Source organism: Eucalyptus grandis, chromosome 5 (genome assembly GCF_016545825.1).
Source record: "Eucalyptus grandis isolate ANBG69807.140 chromosome 5, ASM1654582v1, whole genome shotgun sequence".
Taxonomy (NCBI): Eukaryota; Viridiplantae; Streptophyta; class Magnoliopsida; order Myrtales; family Myrtaceae; genus Eucalyptus; species Eucalyptus grandis.
In genome coordinates this window covers 32,642,184-32,659,725 of record NC_052616.1, presented here as the reverse complement: position 1 = coordinate 32,659,725, position 17,542 = coordinate 32,642,184, and the positions used below count along the sequence as shown (strand labels likewise).

At 42.8% G+C, this 17,542-nt stretch overlaps 2 protein-coding genes across 2 annotated transcripts; both read right to left on the bottom strand.

Moving 5' to 3' along the window:
• Positions 1-11,709: 11,709 nt before the first annotated feature.
• LOC104446743 (agamous-like MADS-box protein AGL61) lies at positions 11,710-12,297 on the bottom strand. The gene has a single exon (XM_010060562.2). It carries the CDS (start codon positions 12,295-12,297, stop codon positions 11,710-11,712), a length of 588 nt encoding a protein of 195 aa, XP_010058864.2.
• A 1,917-nt stretch (positions 12,298-14,214) lies between these two features.
• LOC104446744 (cation/H(+) antiporter 15) lies at positions 14,215-17,134 on the bottom strand. Its single transcript, XM_010060563.2, has 3 exons — positions 16,928-17,134; positions 15,860-16,846; positions 14,215-15,444 (listed from the first exon to the last, which is right to left on the bottom strand). The coding sequence occupies exons 1-3, from the start codon at positions 17,132-17,134 to the stop codon at positions 14,215-14,217; spliced, it is 2,424 nt and encodes an 807-aa protein (XP_010058865.2).
• Positions 17,135-17,542: the final 408 nt, after the last annotated feature.

Here is a 17,542-nt window from a genome sequence, read left to right as displayed (position 1 = left end):
TCGGGCTACAAAAGCACGCCGAGTCAATAAAGATAGGCCTTGGGCTACGAAAGCACGCCATGTCAATTTAAAAGGATAGCTTGACCGAGTCAAGTGTGAAGAATGGGTAGAGATATACTTACTTGATGATATCTCTGATTCTTTGGGATATGTCTTCTGGAACTTAGATATCCTGTGGAGGCCTTTCACCTCCTAATATCATGAAACATTCTGAAAATCAGACATGATTTAGAGCAAAAACTAATATGCATTCATCAAATAGATAAACAATCTAAGCTACTCTAGAATGCACATTTCAAAATTCAGTGAGGTTTTCATCAACTCAATCGGGGTTTATGCATAATGACCTTTGCAAGACCCAAATTTCCCTTTGGAGAGAATTATCATTCAAGACAATCTTCTCACGACATGGATTTCTTAAAAATACTAAATGAGAGACTTTCGGTTAGAAAGGACTTTCACTCACTCTCATTTAGAATGGCTATTTTATGAGAATCACTCAATTTTATCATATCGACATGGGTCCAAGTATTCTCGCAAGCGGTACGATCTTACCAATCTGAGAGGTCTTTAACATGGACCATAATGAGGGCTTGGTGAATGGCTTAACAAAAGGACTCTTTGAGTCAAAGCTATTGAATGAATTGTCTTGTAATCATCTCCGGGTTTACAAGTCAAGAACCCTGCAAAATGAAAAAGAAATAATCTTGCTCGCACTTCTTCGAACGATGCTTATAAACATATGAACTCCTACGTTAATTCAAGTGCCCTAATATGAAGAGACTTTGTAAGGGACGTAACATAGGTTGGGTTCATGGGTTGAGAAATGAAAGGATCATTAGGCTCAAAATGTGTGTAAAAGGTGTGAATTGATGATCATCTTAGCATTGCCACCAGTTTTCTTTTTCACCATTGGGGATTGCCTTATGAAGTCCCCCATTGATTGTAGAAACTCAGCATTTGAGTTCTTTGACTATTGCTCCATTGGGATTCGATTCTTGTAGTTGACAGTCACCTATCTTGACTCTTTTTCATCTATGGGCATTGGCCTTGCTTTTACCAGGCACACTATTTTTTCATGCCCACTAGTTTTCATTCACTTTTTTCACTTCTTTTCATGGGCATTGCCTTGCTTTTACCGTGCACACGCTTTTCATGCCCTTTAGTTCTATTTTGAATTCAATTCTTGCGCATAATGCATCCGTCAAGCAATTACACTTTGAATGACACTTGAACTTTTCAGAATCTTCATCGCCTTTTGTCTTGCCCCAAAGTGTGGGGGATGATCATCAACTGGGTTTAAAAGAAATGGAATTGTAGGCTCAAGTGGGCTATGCAAATGATATAAGTGTATATGATAGAGAAAGAAATGCTCTACATCATCCTAAGGCACTTAAATTAACACATGAATTCAATGTAATAGCATGACTTGAAGATTGATGCAAGTGAGAGCAAGAAAATTTCAATTCATTTTTCTCACCTTATGATGCCATTTGATCTCTTAGTTGCCCCGATGTGGGGTGATTCTTGACAGGGGTGATCTGAAAAGAATATCCATAAGTGTATGGGCTCAAAAGGGTTAAGCAATAGATCACCTGTAGTGTTTGGGATAGAGAAATGAATTGCCTCTCATCATTTCGGTTGACGTACCTCTTGCGAGAGAACTCTTTACCTTATGGATATGAACCTTCCTACACTCATCTCACAAGTGTATGAATATGGGACTGTGTATGGGATAGGGTTTGCCTTTCATCATCCCAATTCGTCTCATTTAGTATGCTCAATCAATTCCACATCATTCATTAAATTAGTCCATCTTGATGTTCTTTAGTGGAATTGGTGGATAAAACATGTAAGAGTCATCATGCAAAACCCCTTTTTTTTATAAAAAGAATTCAACAACTTTAAGCATGTCAACTTCAAACAGTTTTCTATACTGCAAAATGGTTTTAAGCATTCATTCAAGGATTCCTCTACAATGGGAATTGCCTCAGTAGTTGATGTATTTGGATTGTGCCTATCATTCAAGACTGAAAATCCACTTTTGCCCCTGCACAAGAGAACGTGCATCAGTATGATACTATGCAACATAAAAGTAAATTCGAATGGTACGTCCATTTTGGCTCAGGTTAAGACTTTGTCCCAGTCTGGGCACTACCAAAACCTATCATGCCATCAATTTGTCAACTCTTCCACCAGGGAATGATGGTCCTCTTTTACTTGCCCCAAATCTTTTTCATTACAAGTGCGCTCTAAACCTGTTGATCACAAGTCAAGTTTATGATCATTGAAACTTGATACGCCATTCTCGATGTCCCTTGTCATAACAAGTTATAGAATCATGTTCGAGACAAGAAGCAAATGAGTCAGACAAACAAACAGGTTTAATCTGCTACAAGCTTTGGGAAAATGTTTTGTTTTTTTTTTTAGTAGTGAAACGCTTTTGTTTTCAAAAAAAAAATTTGGGAGGAAGCATGAGAAAGTCCAGCCCTCAGGATTTCTCCGTGGATGATAGTTTCTTTCATGGTTGGATATCGTCATTGGACTGGTTTGGTATACTCCATCATGTCCTCAAAATTGGAAATAAAATTGTAATTTCATTGAATAGAATCAAATGAATTACTTTATTGGAATGAAATATGCAATTCCTAATCTCTAAAAAGAGAGCAAAAATAAAAAAAATTCCTAGAAGGCGAAAACAATTCCTAAAAGCGATAAGAATTCCTAGAAAGCGATAAAAATTCCTGCGCAGGGGAATGTGCAACAAGTTACTCTTGCAGGCTAACGTCCATGTCTTCCGAAGGTCCTTCATCATTGGTTCCTATGAAGAGGTTATCGAACAGACCTGTGATTCCTTCTAGGGCGTCATCAGAGTTTTCTGTCTTTGGAGGCGTCAGATCGTCCATGTCATCCCATTCACTTGGAACTATGTTGCAGGAGTCAAAGTAAAAGCTGGGAGGAGCCGAATACTTCACCAGGTAATCAAACTTGCCACTAGGCTGCCCCAGAGTGTCCATCACTTCCACTTCATCTTGCCCCATCTTAGGGACATTGTCAGGTTTAGTTTTTTCGGCAATGACCAACAGTGGGTCATCTTCTAGGTCAGGCATGTCGCCATTGCTCATTTGAGTCTTGCTTGATTGCTTCAGGACTACTGTCTCAGGGAGAGCAAGTGTAGGAGTCAAATCTGTTCGGAGGGATTGGATTTGAGCTATCATGAATTGCATAGAGGCGAGCAACTGTCGGAGTTGGTCTTCCATAGCGGAGATACGATCACGCATTTCGGTTTGGTCAGCCATTCTAGTTCTTGATCACCTAAGGAAAATGGAGATATGTAAGAACGAGGTATACTGAGAAAACTGATCCATGACAACAATCTATTTTTTAGTTAAGAAAAGTCCACAATGAAAGGATTTCTTAAAAATGGACTAGGAAAATAAAGACATGGGACGCCCAAAGTAGGGACGAAATTTCCTAAACATGAATTAGGAAAAGCCAAGACATAAATTGAAAACAAATTTCCAATTTTTTTTTTTTTCAAAATGATTCATTGTATGGCAGTTATTTCATTTTTGAAAGGAATTAGATCAAATAACTATCCTAGATTGTCATGAACAGACCAAAAGCATGACAAAATAAATTGCATGATATAGGGATAGAATTAATAGTTATATTGATTCAACATTTAAAATACTATCAACAAACCCCAAGAATTAATACAATTAAAAAAAATGACCCGACATCTTACGGGTCAAATTAATAATTACAATAATCATAGGGATAACTCCCGCCGATAATGCCTACAATATCCAATGTCACTAAAGAAATGCTACCAAACGGAATAACCAAAAATTACCTAAGAAATAAAAAGAGTAAAATAAATTAAACTATAAGTAAAGTAAAAACTAAAAAGTAAAAAATAATAAAAAACTACCTAAGGTAAGTAAAGAGATGGGGGTGACGCCTGGGAAACGAATCGCAAGCGAGGCGGTGAGGAGGCGCGGCGTCGGCGAGGTCGAGCGGCGGGCTTCGGCCGCCAAGCAAGGGAGGCAAGGGCGATGTTCAGCGGAGGCGGAGGCGCTCGGGTGCTCGCGGGCCGTGGAGGCTCGATCGTCGGATTGCCCGCGTTCGATGCCGTTGGTGAGGGCGAGAGGGTGCAGCGGTGGCGCGCAGCGCCGAGCGGTGCGGGTGTCACCGGGTACGAGCTCACCGGCAGGAGGAGGTTTGTTGCAATGGTCGCGCTCGGGGCATCGTGGGGCAGGTGGCACTCGGTGCTCGGCATCCACAGTCGCCGATCGGGGCTCGGGCTTGTTGTGGTCACGGGTTGGCGCGGCGATTCGGCGACGGCTTTGCGGATGGCAATCGGTGGGCGCCGAGCGTAGTGAACACGAGCGGAGCAGTGTGGGTAGGGCTCGGCGTGGCACGGTGGGCTCGAGTGGAGGAAGACTCGGGCGTCGGGACTCGGCGCGCGTGGCGGTGGCGCCGACCGAGGTGGAGCGTCGGGGGTCTAGTACTCGGGTGGTCGAGGCGCAGCGACAGCGGAGGTGCGGCGAGCCGGTTTGGAATCGAGTGTCGCGGGCTGCGTGGCGCGGCGGTGTCGGGCTCTGGCGGTCTTCTTGGGCGTCGGCGCTGGTCGCGGCGGACGGAGAGGCGGCGGGCGCGAGTGTCTCGCGAGGAAGACAAACAAGAACCTGTTTTTCTTTTTTCTTTTCTCTCACCTCAAGTCACTCACCAATCTTCTCTCTCCTTTTTATCTCTGTTTCCGCAGCTGACTTTTCCCTTTTCTTGTCGTGGAAAGAAAAAGAAAAGACCTTCTCTTTGACCAAGGTAGACGAGGCCTTCTTCTTACGCCGATTTTCTTCGAATTCTCTCTTGAATTTTTCTCTCGATTTCTCCCATTCGCCTCCGTATTTTGCTCTCAAATTTTTCGATCAAAAGACCCCCCTTTCTCTCATCGTACACGGCTCCCTTTATAGGCAAATAAGATGTGATCTTCGTGAAATATTTCATCCAACAAAAAGATTGCCGGTAACCTCTTGATCACAAAAAATATTTTTATTCTCCTTATCTCCCGAATATCTCTAATGATTTTATCGCCTATTGATAAAGATGAGATTGCAATGCGGTTTTCTCAATTTTCAAAAATCATCGGAATATCACATCAAATCTCAATTTTTTTCACAAGATAATTGATTAAAAAAAAAAAAACAACGGGCTTGGGTTAATTTTCTCCTTCCGTAGGCCTAGCCCAACCTTCTAATTTAAAACTGAAAAACACCAATTTTACCCATCCGCCACCGGTCTAGTAAATAAATGTAAAAAAATGCAAATTAAAAACATATGCACCTAAATCTATATGCTATGTAATTAATATTTTTTTTCAGGGATAAAATTAACCCCTAATTTTTATGCAATAAATGACTAAATGGATTGCCAACATTTAGGTGTCAACAAGGGGCTTTCTAATATATGTCTTCTATACAAAGGTTGTCTCTCGTCGCTAAGGAGTTGCTACAAATGGACCAGAGAAAGATCCGGATCTTGGGTGCTGCAGGCATCTTCCAAATGTTGCGCCAAAGCCAGGTAGGAATTTGGTACGATGTAGAATCACCAGATGTTAGAATGCCTGCTTTAGTCTGAGTGATTGAATGATATGCCGATTTGACCGTAAATGTGCCTTGTTTAGTTGCTGTCCATATGAGTGCATCGTAGTGAAGTTAGGTCTGAGTTGGATGTGTGTGATCTGTTGAATGATGGGCAAGTCGAAGAAATTGTGCAATAAATCTATCTTCCATGAACTGGTAGACTGATCAATAAGATCAGCTACTAGAAGAGGTTCTTTTGGGGCTTTTGGTCCACCTAGAATACCCATAGGTAGCCATCTGTCTTCTCTAATGTTAATGCATTTGCCATCTCCGACTGACCAACTAACATTTGGTAAAATAGCTTCCCTCCCGATCAAGAGACTCTACCAGCCCCATGATGGGCGAGAGCCTTTGACAGCTTTAAAAAAAGTGGGTGAGTGAAAATATAATCCTCTAAAAAAACTTGCCCCATAAAGATAAAGGTTGATGAATAAGACGCCATGCTTGCTTGCCAAGCATGGCGTGATTAAAACTTATCAAATCTCGAAGCCCAAACCCCATCTTCTTTTCGGTTTTTGTAGTGTTTTCCAACTCGCCAATGAATTCCAGACTTGTTTGTATCATTGCTCCACCAAAATTTAGCCATTCTCTTTTCAATAACTTTGCATAATGAAATAGGGATCTTAAAAACAGACATGGCATATTGCGGAATAGATTGAATCACTGTCTTTAACAGAACTTCCTTCCCTCCCTTAGAGATTAATTTCTCCTTCCATCCTTCTAATTTCGATTGAACTCTACTCAACAGCTAAGAAAACATATCCCTTTTAGATCTTCCCCAATCAGTAGGTATCCCTAAATACTTACCACATCTCTGTAAAATAAGTACCCTTAATTCACTAGCCAAATTTTCCTGAAGAGAAATAGGACAAGATGGACTGAAGAAAATTCCAGATTTGTTCCGATTGATAGTTTGTCCTAAGCCGTGCAATACCGGTTTAAAATATTATATAGGTTCTGACACTCCAGCAAGGTACCATCAAGAAAGAACACTGCATCATCAGCAAAAAACAAATGTGATAGCGTAGGACACTAGTGATTCAACTTAATGCCTTTAAGTACACCCATATCCATTGCATTCCGAATTAGGAAAGATAAGAGATTAGCTATAAGGATAAACAAGTAAGGGGATAAGGGATCACCCTAGCGAAGCCCTCGGGTAGGATGAAAACTCTGTAAATACTCACCATTCAGTTTAACAAACAAAGATGTAGTTGAGATGCACTGCATAATGAGAATGAAAGCCTAATCGAAGTAAATAATCTGTAAGAAAATCCCATTCGACACGGTCATAAGCTTTCTGCATATCTAACTTAAGAACCGCTTGAAAATGATGCTTCCTTTTTCTGGTCTTAAGCTGATGAATGACTTCCTGTACTATGAGAACATTATCCTAAATCTGTCTTCCGGCAACAAAAGCACTTTGTTCCTCAATAATTAGCATAGGCAGCAGGGGTTTTAACCTATTAGCTAGCACTTTAGAGAAAATCTTATAGGCATAGTTGCACAAACTAATAGGACGATATTGATCCAAGCTTTTTGGGTTTGGGGTTTTGGGGATTAGAGTGATAGTAGTGCTGTTTAAAGGTGAAGGTAATGATCCAGAATTAAAAAAACTGCTGAACTGCTGTATGAATGTCCACTTTAAGAACTTCCCAATGAGATTGATAAAATATGCCATTTAAACCATCTGGGCCTGGTGCTTTTAAAGCACCTAATTGAAAAGTAGCCGCTTTAACTTCTTCAAGTGTGGGCTGAGCAAGAAGTGTTGCATTCATTTCTGCAGTAACCACCTGTGGACACTGTTGTAAAATTTGTGTATACCTGCGAGGGCCTGAAGTGGTATAAAGCTGTGAGAAATAAGTAGTAGTCATTTCTTTGATCTTTCCAGGATCCTGAACCCATTGCTAATATTCACCCCTCAATATGGTAATATGATTACGTTGTCTTCTTTGAAGTGTGGTAGCATGAAAGAATCGAGTATTGCGGTCTCCCCACTTTAACCAGTTTATCCTGGATCTCATCGCCCAAAATTGCTCTTCCCTCTGCCATACTTTCTGAAGCTCTGTTTTTAAAGTTTGTTGCCGTGATTGATTTAATACAGAAGGATGTTGATTTGTCAAATGCTGTAACTGGTGCTCTAATTCCATTGCCTGTTGCCTGTTGTGAGAGAAATTCTGGCGACTCCAAGTGGATAAGGCTGCAGCAACCACACGAAGCCTAGCTGTGAGAGGATAGTCCTACCTCGAGACAGAGTTCCAAGAGGTTTCAATGAGGCTGAGCGACATCCAGGGTCCTGATTCCAGAACGCTTCAAAGGTAAAATGTCTCTGTTTTCGACCTTTAGATGGTTTTGTGTCTAATACAAGTGGACTATGATCTGATCCTACTGTAGGGAGAGCAAGCACTTGAGCATTCGGGAAAGTGACACGCCAGTCAGTAGTGCATACAGCTCGATCAAGACACTCCTTTACTAAGGCATCCCCCTCTCGATTATTGGACCACGTGAAAGCACAACCATGAGAAGGGAGATCCAACAAGCAGCAATCGTTAAGGACGTCTCGAAAAGAAGATAGACGGTACGAGTCAGCAGGCCGAGTTCCCATTTTCTCCCAAAGATGAAGAATTTCATTAAAATCGCCGAGGCACACCCAAGGTAAGACATTATAATTGCCAAACTATCGCAAGGTCTGCCAAAGATGCCGACGTTCATGAAAGACTGCAGGAGCATGAAGACAAGTAATCCGCATAGATCTGGCCTCCGAGATATCCAGACAGATGAAGTCAAAAAGATGAGAATTGGAGGTAAAGTCAGTCAACGAGAAACCAACATTCCAAAAAAGGGCTAAGCCACCTGCAGAGCCAACAGGGCTGAACAGTTTGTGATGCAAAAAACGTAAGGAACGTTTCAGGTGAAGAAGAACTTCATCACCATTCTTCGTTTCCATCAAAAATAACAGGTCAGGCTCTTCTTTAGCCATAAGGGCTTTTAAAGCTTGGATTGTCAGGGGATTGCCCAAACCCTGACAGTTCCAACTGAGAATTTTCATCGTTGACTTGGTGGCTGTTTAGGGCCAGCCACCGTCGCCCACAAATCATCTTCAGACGCCTTTACAATTGGCGTATCCAACAAGGACGAATCATCATAGGCTCCCAATTGCCCTCCAGGTAAGTCATATGGATTATAGCGTCGTGGTTTCTTAGCAGGGCCTTTTTTGATATTCAGACGAACACTTTTGTTTTTTTTTTCTTGTAGAACTGATGTCGGCAGTTGCACTCCTTTAAGCTTCTCTGACGCTGGTATTAGAGCAGTAGTAAGATTATGTTGCGCTGAAGGAGGTAAGCCGAAGATATCATTACTACACTGTGTTGTGGTGGGAGTAGCCTTTTGGGTAGGAGTGGGTGTTTTGGGGGTAGGTGGTAGTAGAAGAGGGAGGGGGTGAACAGTGGTAGGAGGCGTTTCAGATACGGTTTCCTCACTCTCCTCCTCCATAATGGATTGTTCATAGTAAAATTTCCAATAAGGGCTGTATTGCTGAACCTCAACTTTTAACCAAGGAATTGTAATGGCCCAATCGTCCACAAGAGTAACAATAATGAGGTAACCTTTCATACCGAAATTCCAGCCATAGAGTTTTATTTTTGAATTTAATGAGTCTGCCTACCTTCAAAGGTTTAGATAAATCCATCTCCACTCGAGCTAGGCCTACTCTCAGGGTGGAACCAGTAACGAACTCTGACTTCACTTGCAGAACAGGCCCTACCGTACTAACAGCCTTGCGAATCATATCATCTCTACAACATTCTAAAGGCAGACCGATGACTTGAACCTAGAATGCACAGGTAGAGAAGTCATAACAGTGAAGAGGGGTATTGGCTACCCAAGGTTTGAAATTTATAAGATGTCCGGAGAATTGCCAAGGTCCAATATCTAGAATTCGTTGTTTTTCAGCATGGGACCTAAATTTGGCTAGATAAATTCCTGCTTCTCTCTGCAGAATATCCACTTGGTCGGACCTCCATGCCCTCTTCAAGACCGACTGGAAAGCTTGGAAATTAAAGGAAGGGTTGGAGGGAACTTTACCAATTAGCATGAGCTTGCACTCCTTGACTGCATCAGGTGCGGGTTCAACTTCCCATTCATCAATTTCTTTTTCTATACATAATCGGCCCAATTTTTTACAGAGTGCAGCAACTCGAGACGCATCAGGATCATCTTCGCAAGCCATTAACGACAGGTGGGATTGCCTTAATAGATGGAGGTCGGGAACATAGAAAATGTCGACATGCAAAAGGAAAAAACAGAAACCGCAAGTGTGGAGGAAAGAACGTCAACAAAACAAACACGGACGGAATTTAGGGTGTAGAGGATGAGTCAAGGGTAGCCGATTAGAACTCGGGAAGGAGAAGGAGAGAGGAAGATGATGAAGAGTTCCGGTTCGCATGGCTACAAAGTGAGATACTCGAAGCTGAGAAAGAAAAGGGTTTAACAGAGAAGAAGAACTCTACCCGGGAGATAGAGAGGAAACTCGACAAAACGAGAGAAAAACTTTCACGACAATTACCATATCTCTTTGATTCTAACATCTTCTTACTTGTCTCAATTCTTGTGAATTTGCCGCTTTCCTGAAATATTTGCTTGATTTAGAGCAAAGGAGTTCTCTTTTGAAGTGTTTTGGGACACTTTACGAAGCAGTTAAAATAAAGAAAACATGTAGTTTTGACTAGTTCATTTAAAGGGTTAATACCCTGAAAAAAATCTCAAACCAAAGTACACCTATGACAAATTTACCTCAAACTATTTTTTTGACTATGAAAAACCCTAAATTGGTACACCAAAGTGACAAATTTACCCGCTTGACCAAAAAAAAAAAATCCCTAAACCTGGTACATTTATGACAAATTTACCCAAAACTAATTTATTCGACCGCAAAAAACCTCAAACTGATAAATTTGTGACAAATATACATTTTACTAAATTGGATTAATGCCACAAAAAAATCTAAAATATGACAAACGGAGCATAAAATCCTAAATTGGTATACCGATCAACTGTCATGTGTCATTCAACTTAATAATTTGACAAGAAATTTAACGAAAACTAACATAAGATAAATTTGTTATGAGTGTATTAGTTTATGGTAAATTTGTCAAAGATATACCAATTTGAGGTTTTTGGTGGTCAAAAAAATAGTTTGGGGTAAATTTATCACAGGTATATCAATTTGGGGTTTTTTAGGGTATTAATCCTAATTTGAAATCAAAAAAATATTTTCTATTACATACGTTTAATCAATATCCGAAATAATCATTGATAGTATTCTCATTAATTATTTAAGAAGTTATTAAGAAAGTATTCAATGTCGACATATGAGATTTTGCTTCGCATTTATCTCTATATAATGAAACTATATTTAAAATTTGCTTGTAAATTTAATAAATGTCGAACTGCTGGGATTATGGCGAAATAGTAATCAGATAATAATTTTATGTTCAAATAATCTTTCAAAATTCCAAATTCAAATTTTTTTTTTTTTTGGATAATTTCTACATGCTTTTTGTGTGCTATTGGCCACAAAAATAATATAGATATGGGTGGTCAAATTGTTTTCAATTCATCCTAGTAGAAAAACAAAACTACGGAAACTAGCGGGAGGCTGACAACTATTTCCGTACGTCTAGGGGAAAAAAAAGGTTATGAATATAATGTTGCTTCGGAAATTGTAATTTCATCTATTTGTAACTCCTTTGATTTGTTTTAAATATATCAAACACTCAAAGTCGAACCCTAATTCAATATTAATGACGTTGAAAAAAAAAAAAAGATAACGGGAGATTATTCAAAGTAAATGAAAGAAGGGAGACGAACTTGATTTATTCGTCTTTTATCAACAGGCAATACAAGAATATTGTTCAACATGATTTCCATCTCGACCCCGAGTCCAAAACCCCATAAGACTTGCAAAAAACCAAAGAGAAGAAGAAGAAGAAGAAGAAATTTACGAAGGAATTGATAAAATCGTAAGTTTATCTGAACTAAGAAAGAGGATTCTATTGACTTCCCATTAACAAGAGTACTGCAACTCAGCGAGAAACGTGGCATCCAAGTCCATGCTTATGTCCTTGTCCGTCGCCAGTAATCGGCCGTAGAAACCCAAATCATCGTACTGCCCGACTCTCTCGGCGACCAGCTTCTTCAAACTCTCCAGCGACGCCACGTAATGCTCCAGCTCCTCCTCCTCCACGCCGTCCCCGACCGCCTCCTCCCACCACCGGTTCCTCTTGCCGCCGGCCTCTGCAGCGATCCTCTCTGCCTCTCTCTTGGCCTCTTCGAGCTTCGCGACCGCGTCGTCGTGCTGCTTCCTGTGCACGGCAGCGGCGGCTTCGTCTGCGGCGGGTCCCGTCGCCCCACTCGAGAGGTAGCGGTCAATGAGGGCGTCGGGGATGGACGGGTGGGCGAAGGCGAAGGGGTTGCCGTGGGGCGAGTAGGTGATGACGGCGACCTCCGCGCCGCAGAGGATGGAGAGCTCGGCGGCCTTGCGGAAGAGGCCCTGGTGGCGCTTGGAGAAAGTGACCTCGCGCGCGCTCGCTTTCACGATGAGCCCGCCCTCGACCCCCTGCCGGCGCTTCGGCCCTCTCTTCGCCTCCTCCATCGTGGGTGATGGCGATGGATACTCTCCGGCGAGTCGCAAAGAACTGATTCAAAGTTCTTCTGGGTTTTACTATACTTGGAGCAAGAATGCGGAGAGAGAGAGATGAAGGAGGAGGAAGGATGAGAAGAGCTCTTGAACTTGGTTGTGTCTGTGCAAGAAGAAGCGAAGAGCGCAGATTTCTTGAAATAGATTTTCTTTTTCTTATTTCCTTTTTCGTTTTTATTGGGGGTGAATTCTTGTATGTGAATCCAGGCGCTGTGACGTCATCAGTATCCGGTTGATGGACGGCCGTTCTTCTGTATTTCTAATTTTCGGAGATATTCTTGTTTCCTTTTTCTTTCCTCGAAATCTTCAGAGAGACCGTCGAGATTCTGTGCAACTGACTCTTTGTCCGCACGTGTTGATGAGCGTCGAGCTGGACTGAAGAAGATGTCTTGAACTGATCTCACGCCTCCGCTGTTTTCTTGAAATTGTTTCCCTCTTTTCTTTTATTTCTCTTTCCTTTTCAGTTTTCTCGAGGTATAAAACCTTTTTAATCGAATTTCGGTTCTTGAGAGAGATACGAAAATACACGGGCACTTCTCTTGTGACGTCATCACATCAGTATCCGACGATGGGCAGCCGGTTTTCCGTTTTTCCGTTTTCTTGTTTCTTTCTTTTTCGCATACAGTGTTTTGTTCTTTCCTTGGATTATTTGGAAAGAGACGGTTAATGTTCACTTGAACAAATCTTGCCGTTTTTGAACAAAAAAAAAGAAAACTTTGTTGTTACAAAAAAAGGTTAATTATTACGAAAAATCCTAAATTGAAATTTATGTAATAAAAATATCCAAAGCTAATTTTTTTTTTATTACAAAAGCCCCAAATAGTACATTTATCACAAATTTATCATCCATTAGTTTCTATTAAATTGAATTAATATCACGAAAAATAAAAAATGTATACACCGTGATAAAGGAAATGTGAAGTCCTAAATTAAGTATATATGTCAATTGTTCGCACGTCACTCAACGCAACAATTTAATGTTAAAATTTAATAGAAATTAAAAAGAGAATAAATTTGTCATGACTATTTTATTTTTGGTTTTTTTGTAGTAAAAATTAGTTTGGATTTGCTATAGGTGTATCGGTGTGAAGTAGTTAAAATTTAATCCTTAATATCTGTTTATTTTTAAAAAATGAAATGTTTTTATTCAATACGTTTAATAATTGTCCCAATGATATTTAGATAGTTATTAAAGATTCAATGATTGGAAGAGATTTTCTCTGATACTTGATTCTCGTGTTTTAAGTCGTCAGTTCAATTATTTCTCGACCCTTCGCATCGTGAAATCTCGTTTTGCGTTTACCTCCACATTATAAGATAATTATTTTATATATGTTTATACCCTCAATAAATATCCAAATTGGTATCACGGCGAAACAATGTATATATAGAATGATAATCTAAAATTCCCGACACAATAATCATATAATTTAAATATCTTTCGTGGACTCTAAACTTAAATTTGTTTTCGTATTATTCTAAAATAACCCAGATGACAGCATGTATTCTATAATTTCTCGAGAAATTATCATGAAACTCATGTAATTACGACGGGTTACAATTGAAGGTCAGCTTCTCGAAGGGACCATAGGAACATTTGTATTAAGTGAAATTTCTCAAGATTTTCACCACTTATTCTGAAGTGAAATATTGATTTCGGATAAGGTGCGAACAATATCAGTGCACTGAGAATTGCTAAAATGTCTTTAATCAGTCACTTATGAGGTGTTCGGGGCACTCGTTAACGAAATTCTATCCATCGAGAGAGCGTCACGCCTCGAGTTGATATGGAAATAAACAATAGCTATCTCTAGGCTTTAATTAATGAAAAGAAATTTCAACTGAAAAAAGAAAAAAAGAACAATATCATTGCTACTTCTTGGAAAAAGCCAGGCTATCTAAGATCCCAATCCCATCTTCATCAGCCGCCGTGGACTCCGAAACGTACTGTTGCACCACCAGAACTGAAGCTTGCATATTAAAACTCGACGATACGAGTATGTCACCGATGGCCCCGAGCTCCGGGTACTCGCTCCACTCCGCCAGCCCGAACGTGAGCGGCGATATGGACCGCTCGCTCCGCCCGACGATGTACAGCTCAAATTCGCGCTCCATTTCCCTTATGGCCGTCACGGTCTCGTTCCCATTGTTCACCGTCACCTCGCGGTAGGTTATCGACTCGTTGCCCGAGTTGTTCCGGCGGAACTCGGCGATGTAGACGTCGTCGAGCCGCTTCTGCCTCTCCATGTCGGAAATGATGGTCAGGATGCCATGCCGCTCTTGGAGCTCCATGAGCTCGATGTCCACGACGTCGTTGCCCTGGAGGAACCTCACCACCGTGAGGCTGATGGAGGGGTGGCCCGCCATCCGCCATGCGTAGGCGAGCGCCTCACGGTCATCATGGCCCCCGATGAAGAGCATGGCGGCCCGGCGGGTCATGATGTGGTTCGACTCTGTCCGCCGCATTGCCGCGAGCCCACGGTCGATGAAGAGGGCCACGGAGCAGGGCGCATCCGCGAGCACGCTCCGGTTGATGGGCCGGAACGTGAGCTCGGCGTCCTCCATGGCCCCAGCCATCGTGGCCCGGCGGTGGAACGGGAGGATGATGAGCGAGACGCGCTTGTCCTCGGCGAGGCCGCACACGTCTTCGCACATGCTCTCGTATGGGGACAGGATGGTCAGGAGCTGGGCCGACGCCGACCGGTTCTGGTACTCGAAGTCCTCCAAGGACTTCATGATGTGCTCGGACTGCGCCGAGTCGTGGAGGTGGGACTTGCTGGGCTTGTTCGGGTCGTGGACGATGAGCGTCGCCGAGGCGCATCCCGTGACCTCGACGAGGTGGAGCCCGAACACGGTGAAGGGTGAGCGCATGTTGCCCGTAGAGACCTCGAGGAGGTTGACGATGGGCGAGACGTGGCGCGTCGAGTAGATGCACGAGAGGACCCGGAACTCAGTGTTGGACCCGGCTGCCTGAATGGACCGGAGCGTGTAGTGCATGAACCGCTTGGTCGGGCCATAGATGACGTCGATGAGTGGCGCGACCGAGCCTGTCATGATCAAGAAAGCCAGCACCATGATCGAGTAGTGCTGGGTGCTCAAGGCCTAAAATCACAAGTGATCACAACAAGCAAGTAGATTCTGTCATGGAGTGCACGAGATAGATAGTATTTTTGTGCTATTTAAAGAAAAAAAAATAATCCAATGCTATTGAAGAGGCGATTCAAGCTTCACGGAAAATAAATTCCAATACCATTCGACGAAAGAGAAGTTATTACTCAGTATATTGATTATATGGACTGACGATTTCTGAACGATTACTCAATTTGAATTCCAATACTGATTGTAAGTCATCGTTGTCAAAACAAACTCGGTTTGCATGATTTACAAACTAAACACTTTATTTTTCTTATCAATATGGACTTGACCCATTTTTCTTAAATAGTATCCACTCAAAATTCAGAACAAATTGGGGTTTGGATATAGGAAACAAAAAGGAAGAACATGAGAAGAATCTTACCCCTTTGTCCCAGGCCACATCAAGCAGAGCCAAACCCAAGAGGCTCTTGCAGTTCATGAGCAGTCCTAGGACAACACCTTCCCTAGGTTGTATGTTGAAGAACATGGATATCCCCATGGTGCTCAGGACTTTGGCCAACCATCCTAGACATATCACAAAAACAGTCACTGCCCAATCCTCCAGCCTCTTGATCTCCCACAGATTGGCGCGTATTCCGCACACCACGTAGAAGAACGGCAACAGAATGCCGGCCACGTATTCCTCGATCTTGAGTACCAATTTCGACCCGAGGTCGCGGTTCGGCATTATCAATCCAAACATGAAGGCGCCGACCAATGCGTGCGTGCCGATGATGTCCGTGATCAGCCCGAAGATTGAGACCCCGATCAAGATAATCACCACGTAGTGGTCGCTATAATCCCTTTCCTTGGAAGTCTTCCTGATTATCCACGCGAGAGCCGGACGAAATCCGAAGAGGCATACCAATATGAATCCGATGATAGCGGTGAACGAATAAGAGAACTCTTTGCCCGCGAGGCTGATCGGCATCACCACTATGATGAGGACCCACGCGCAGACGTCGCTGATGACGGCTGCAGCTGTCGCGGTCCTCCCGATGTCGCTGTGGAGGAGCTTGATGCTCGCGAGGATCTCAGATAGGACGGGCGACCCCGTGAACGTCAGGGCTATGACCCAGAACACGCCACCGAGCCCATCGGCATCCCGGGCGCCGGGGGAGCTGGTCACCATGAAGAAGGTGCTTATCCCGACTATCCCGGGGAGGAAGAAGGCCGCCAGCGCGATTGAGGTGGCCTTCTTCCCGATCAACGCCAACGCAGACAAGTCGAACCGGAGCCCAACGAGGAACAGATGGTACATGAGGCCTAGATATCCGACCGTCTCGATTTTCACAAAACTCCTCTCCGGAAAGACATATTCGAAGTACTTGCTGTTCCCGAACGCGGTCGGACCGATCAGCAAGCCACACTACATTGCAGCAAGAAGACGAGATCGGATCAGCAATCAGAAAGAACGTACGTTGAAATCATGTGAAACGTTTGTGCTCACGAGAATCTCGGCAACAATCCGAGGCTGGCGAAGAGGCCTGAGGGCGAAGATGAGGGCGTGCGACAAGAAGATGGTGATCCCGAGCTGCTTGAGGAACACCGAGACGGATAGCCGGGGGGCGCCCGGCTCTCGCCAGATATCATGAGAGTGCAACACATGTTCTACGTAGCAGGTGCCGGTCTTGTTCAGTTGCTCTCTCTGGGCCATTGCGATCTCGCCGTGGAAACCCTAGTCTTCGGTCCTGGAAACTCCAGAGGTATGAAGCTTTTCCGGCCGGAAACGAAAACCCTCTTTTTCGTCAAAGAGAAACATACATCAAATGGGTGGGAGAGAGAGAAAGGGGGTTTCAACGGTTAAGTTCTGAGATTTCATGTTTGTTAGCAGTCAGACAACTATCGAACAGACGATTTCAACTGTGAAAGTTGATAAGGATCTGACTCTTGTTTGAGCTCTTGAAACCCTCGTTAGCGGTTTCTCGCGCGGTGTTCCATAACAAACGAAGAACAAACTCGCAACCACCCTTGAGTCACGCCAACATCATTTAACCTTAAAAACCAAAGAGAGGAAAAAATGACATGAATGGTCCGTGTGCTTTGATCTAACATGCAGTGTCGT

Excerpts from the sequence above, each read along its gene's own strand:
- LOC104446743 (XM_010060562.2), bottom strand. The coding sequence starts at position 12,297 with ATGGAGGAGGCGAAGAGAGGGCCGAAGCGCCGGCAGGGGGTCGAGGGC.
- LOC104446744 (XM_010060563.2), bottom strand. The coding sequence starts at position 17,134 with ATGGCCCAGAGAGAGCAACTGAACAAGACCGGCACCTGCTACGTAGAA. Across the intron at positions 16,847-16,927 it reads GGATTGTTGCCGAGATTCTC|TGTGGCTTGCTGATCGGTCC; the intron begins GTGAGCACAAAC and ends GCTGCAATGTAG. Across the intron at positions 15,445-15,859 it reads ATGTGGCCTGGGACAAAGGG|GCCTTGAGCACCCAGCACTA; the intron begins GTAAGATTCTTC and ends TTGTGATTTTAG.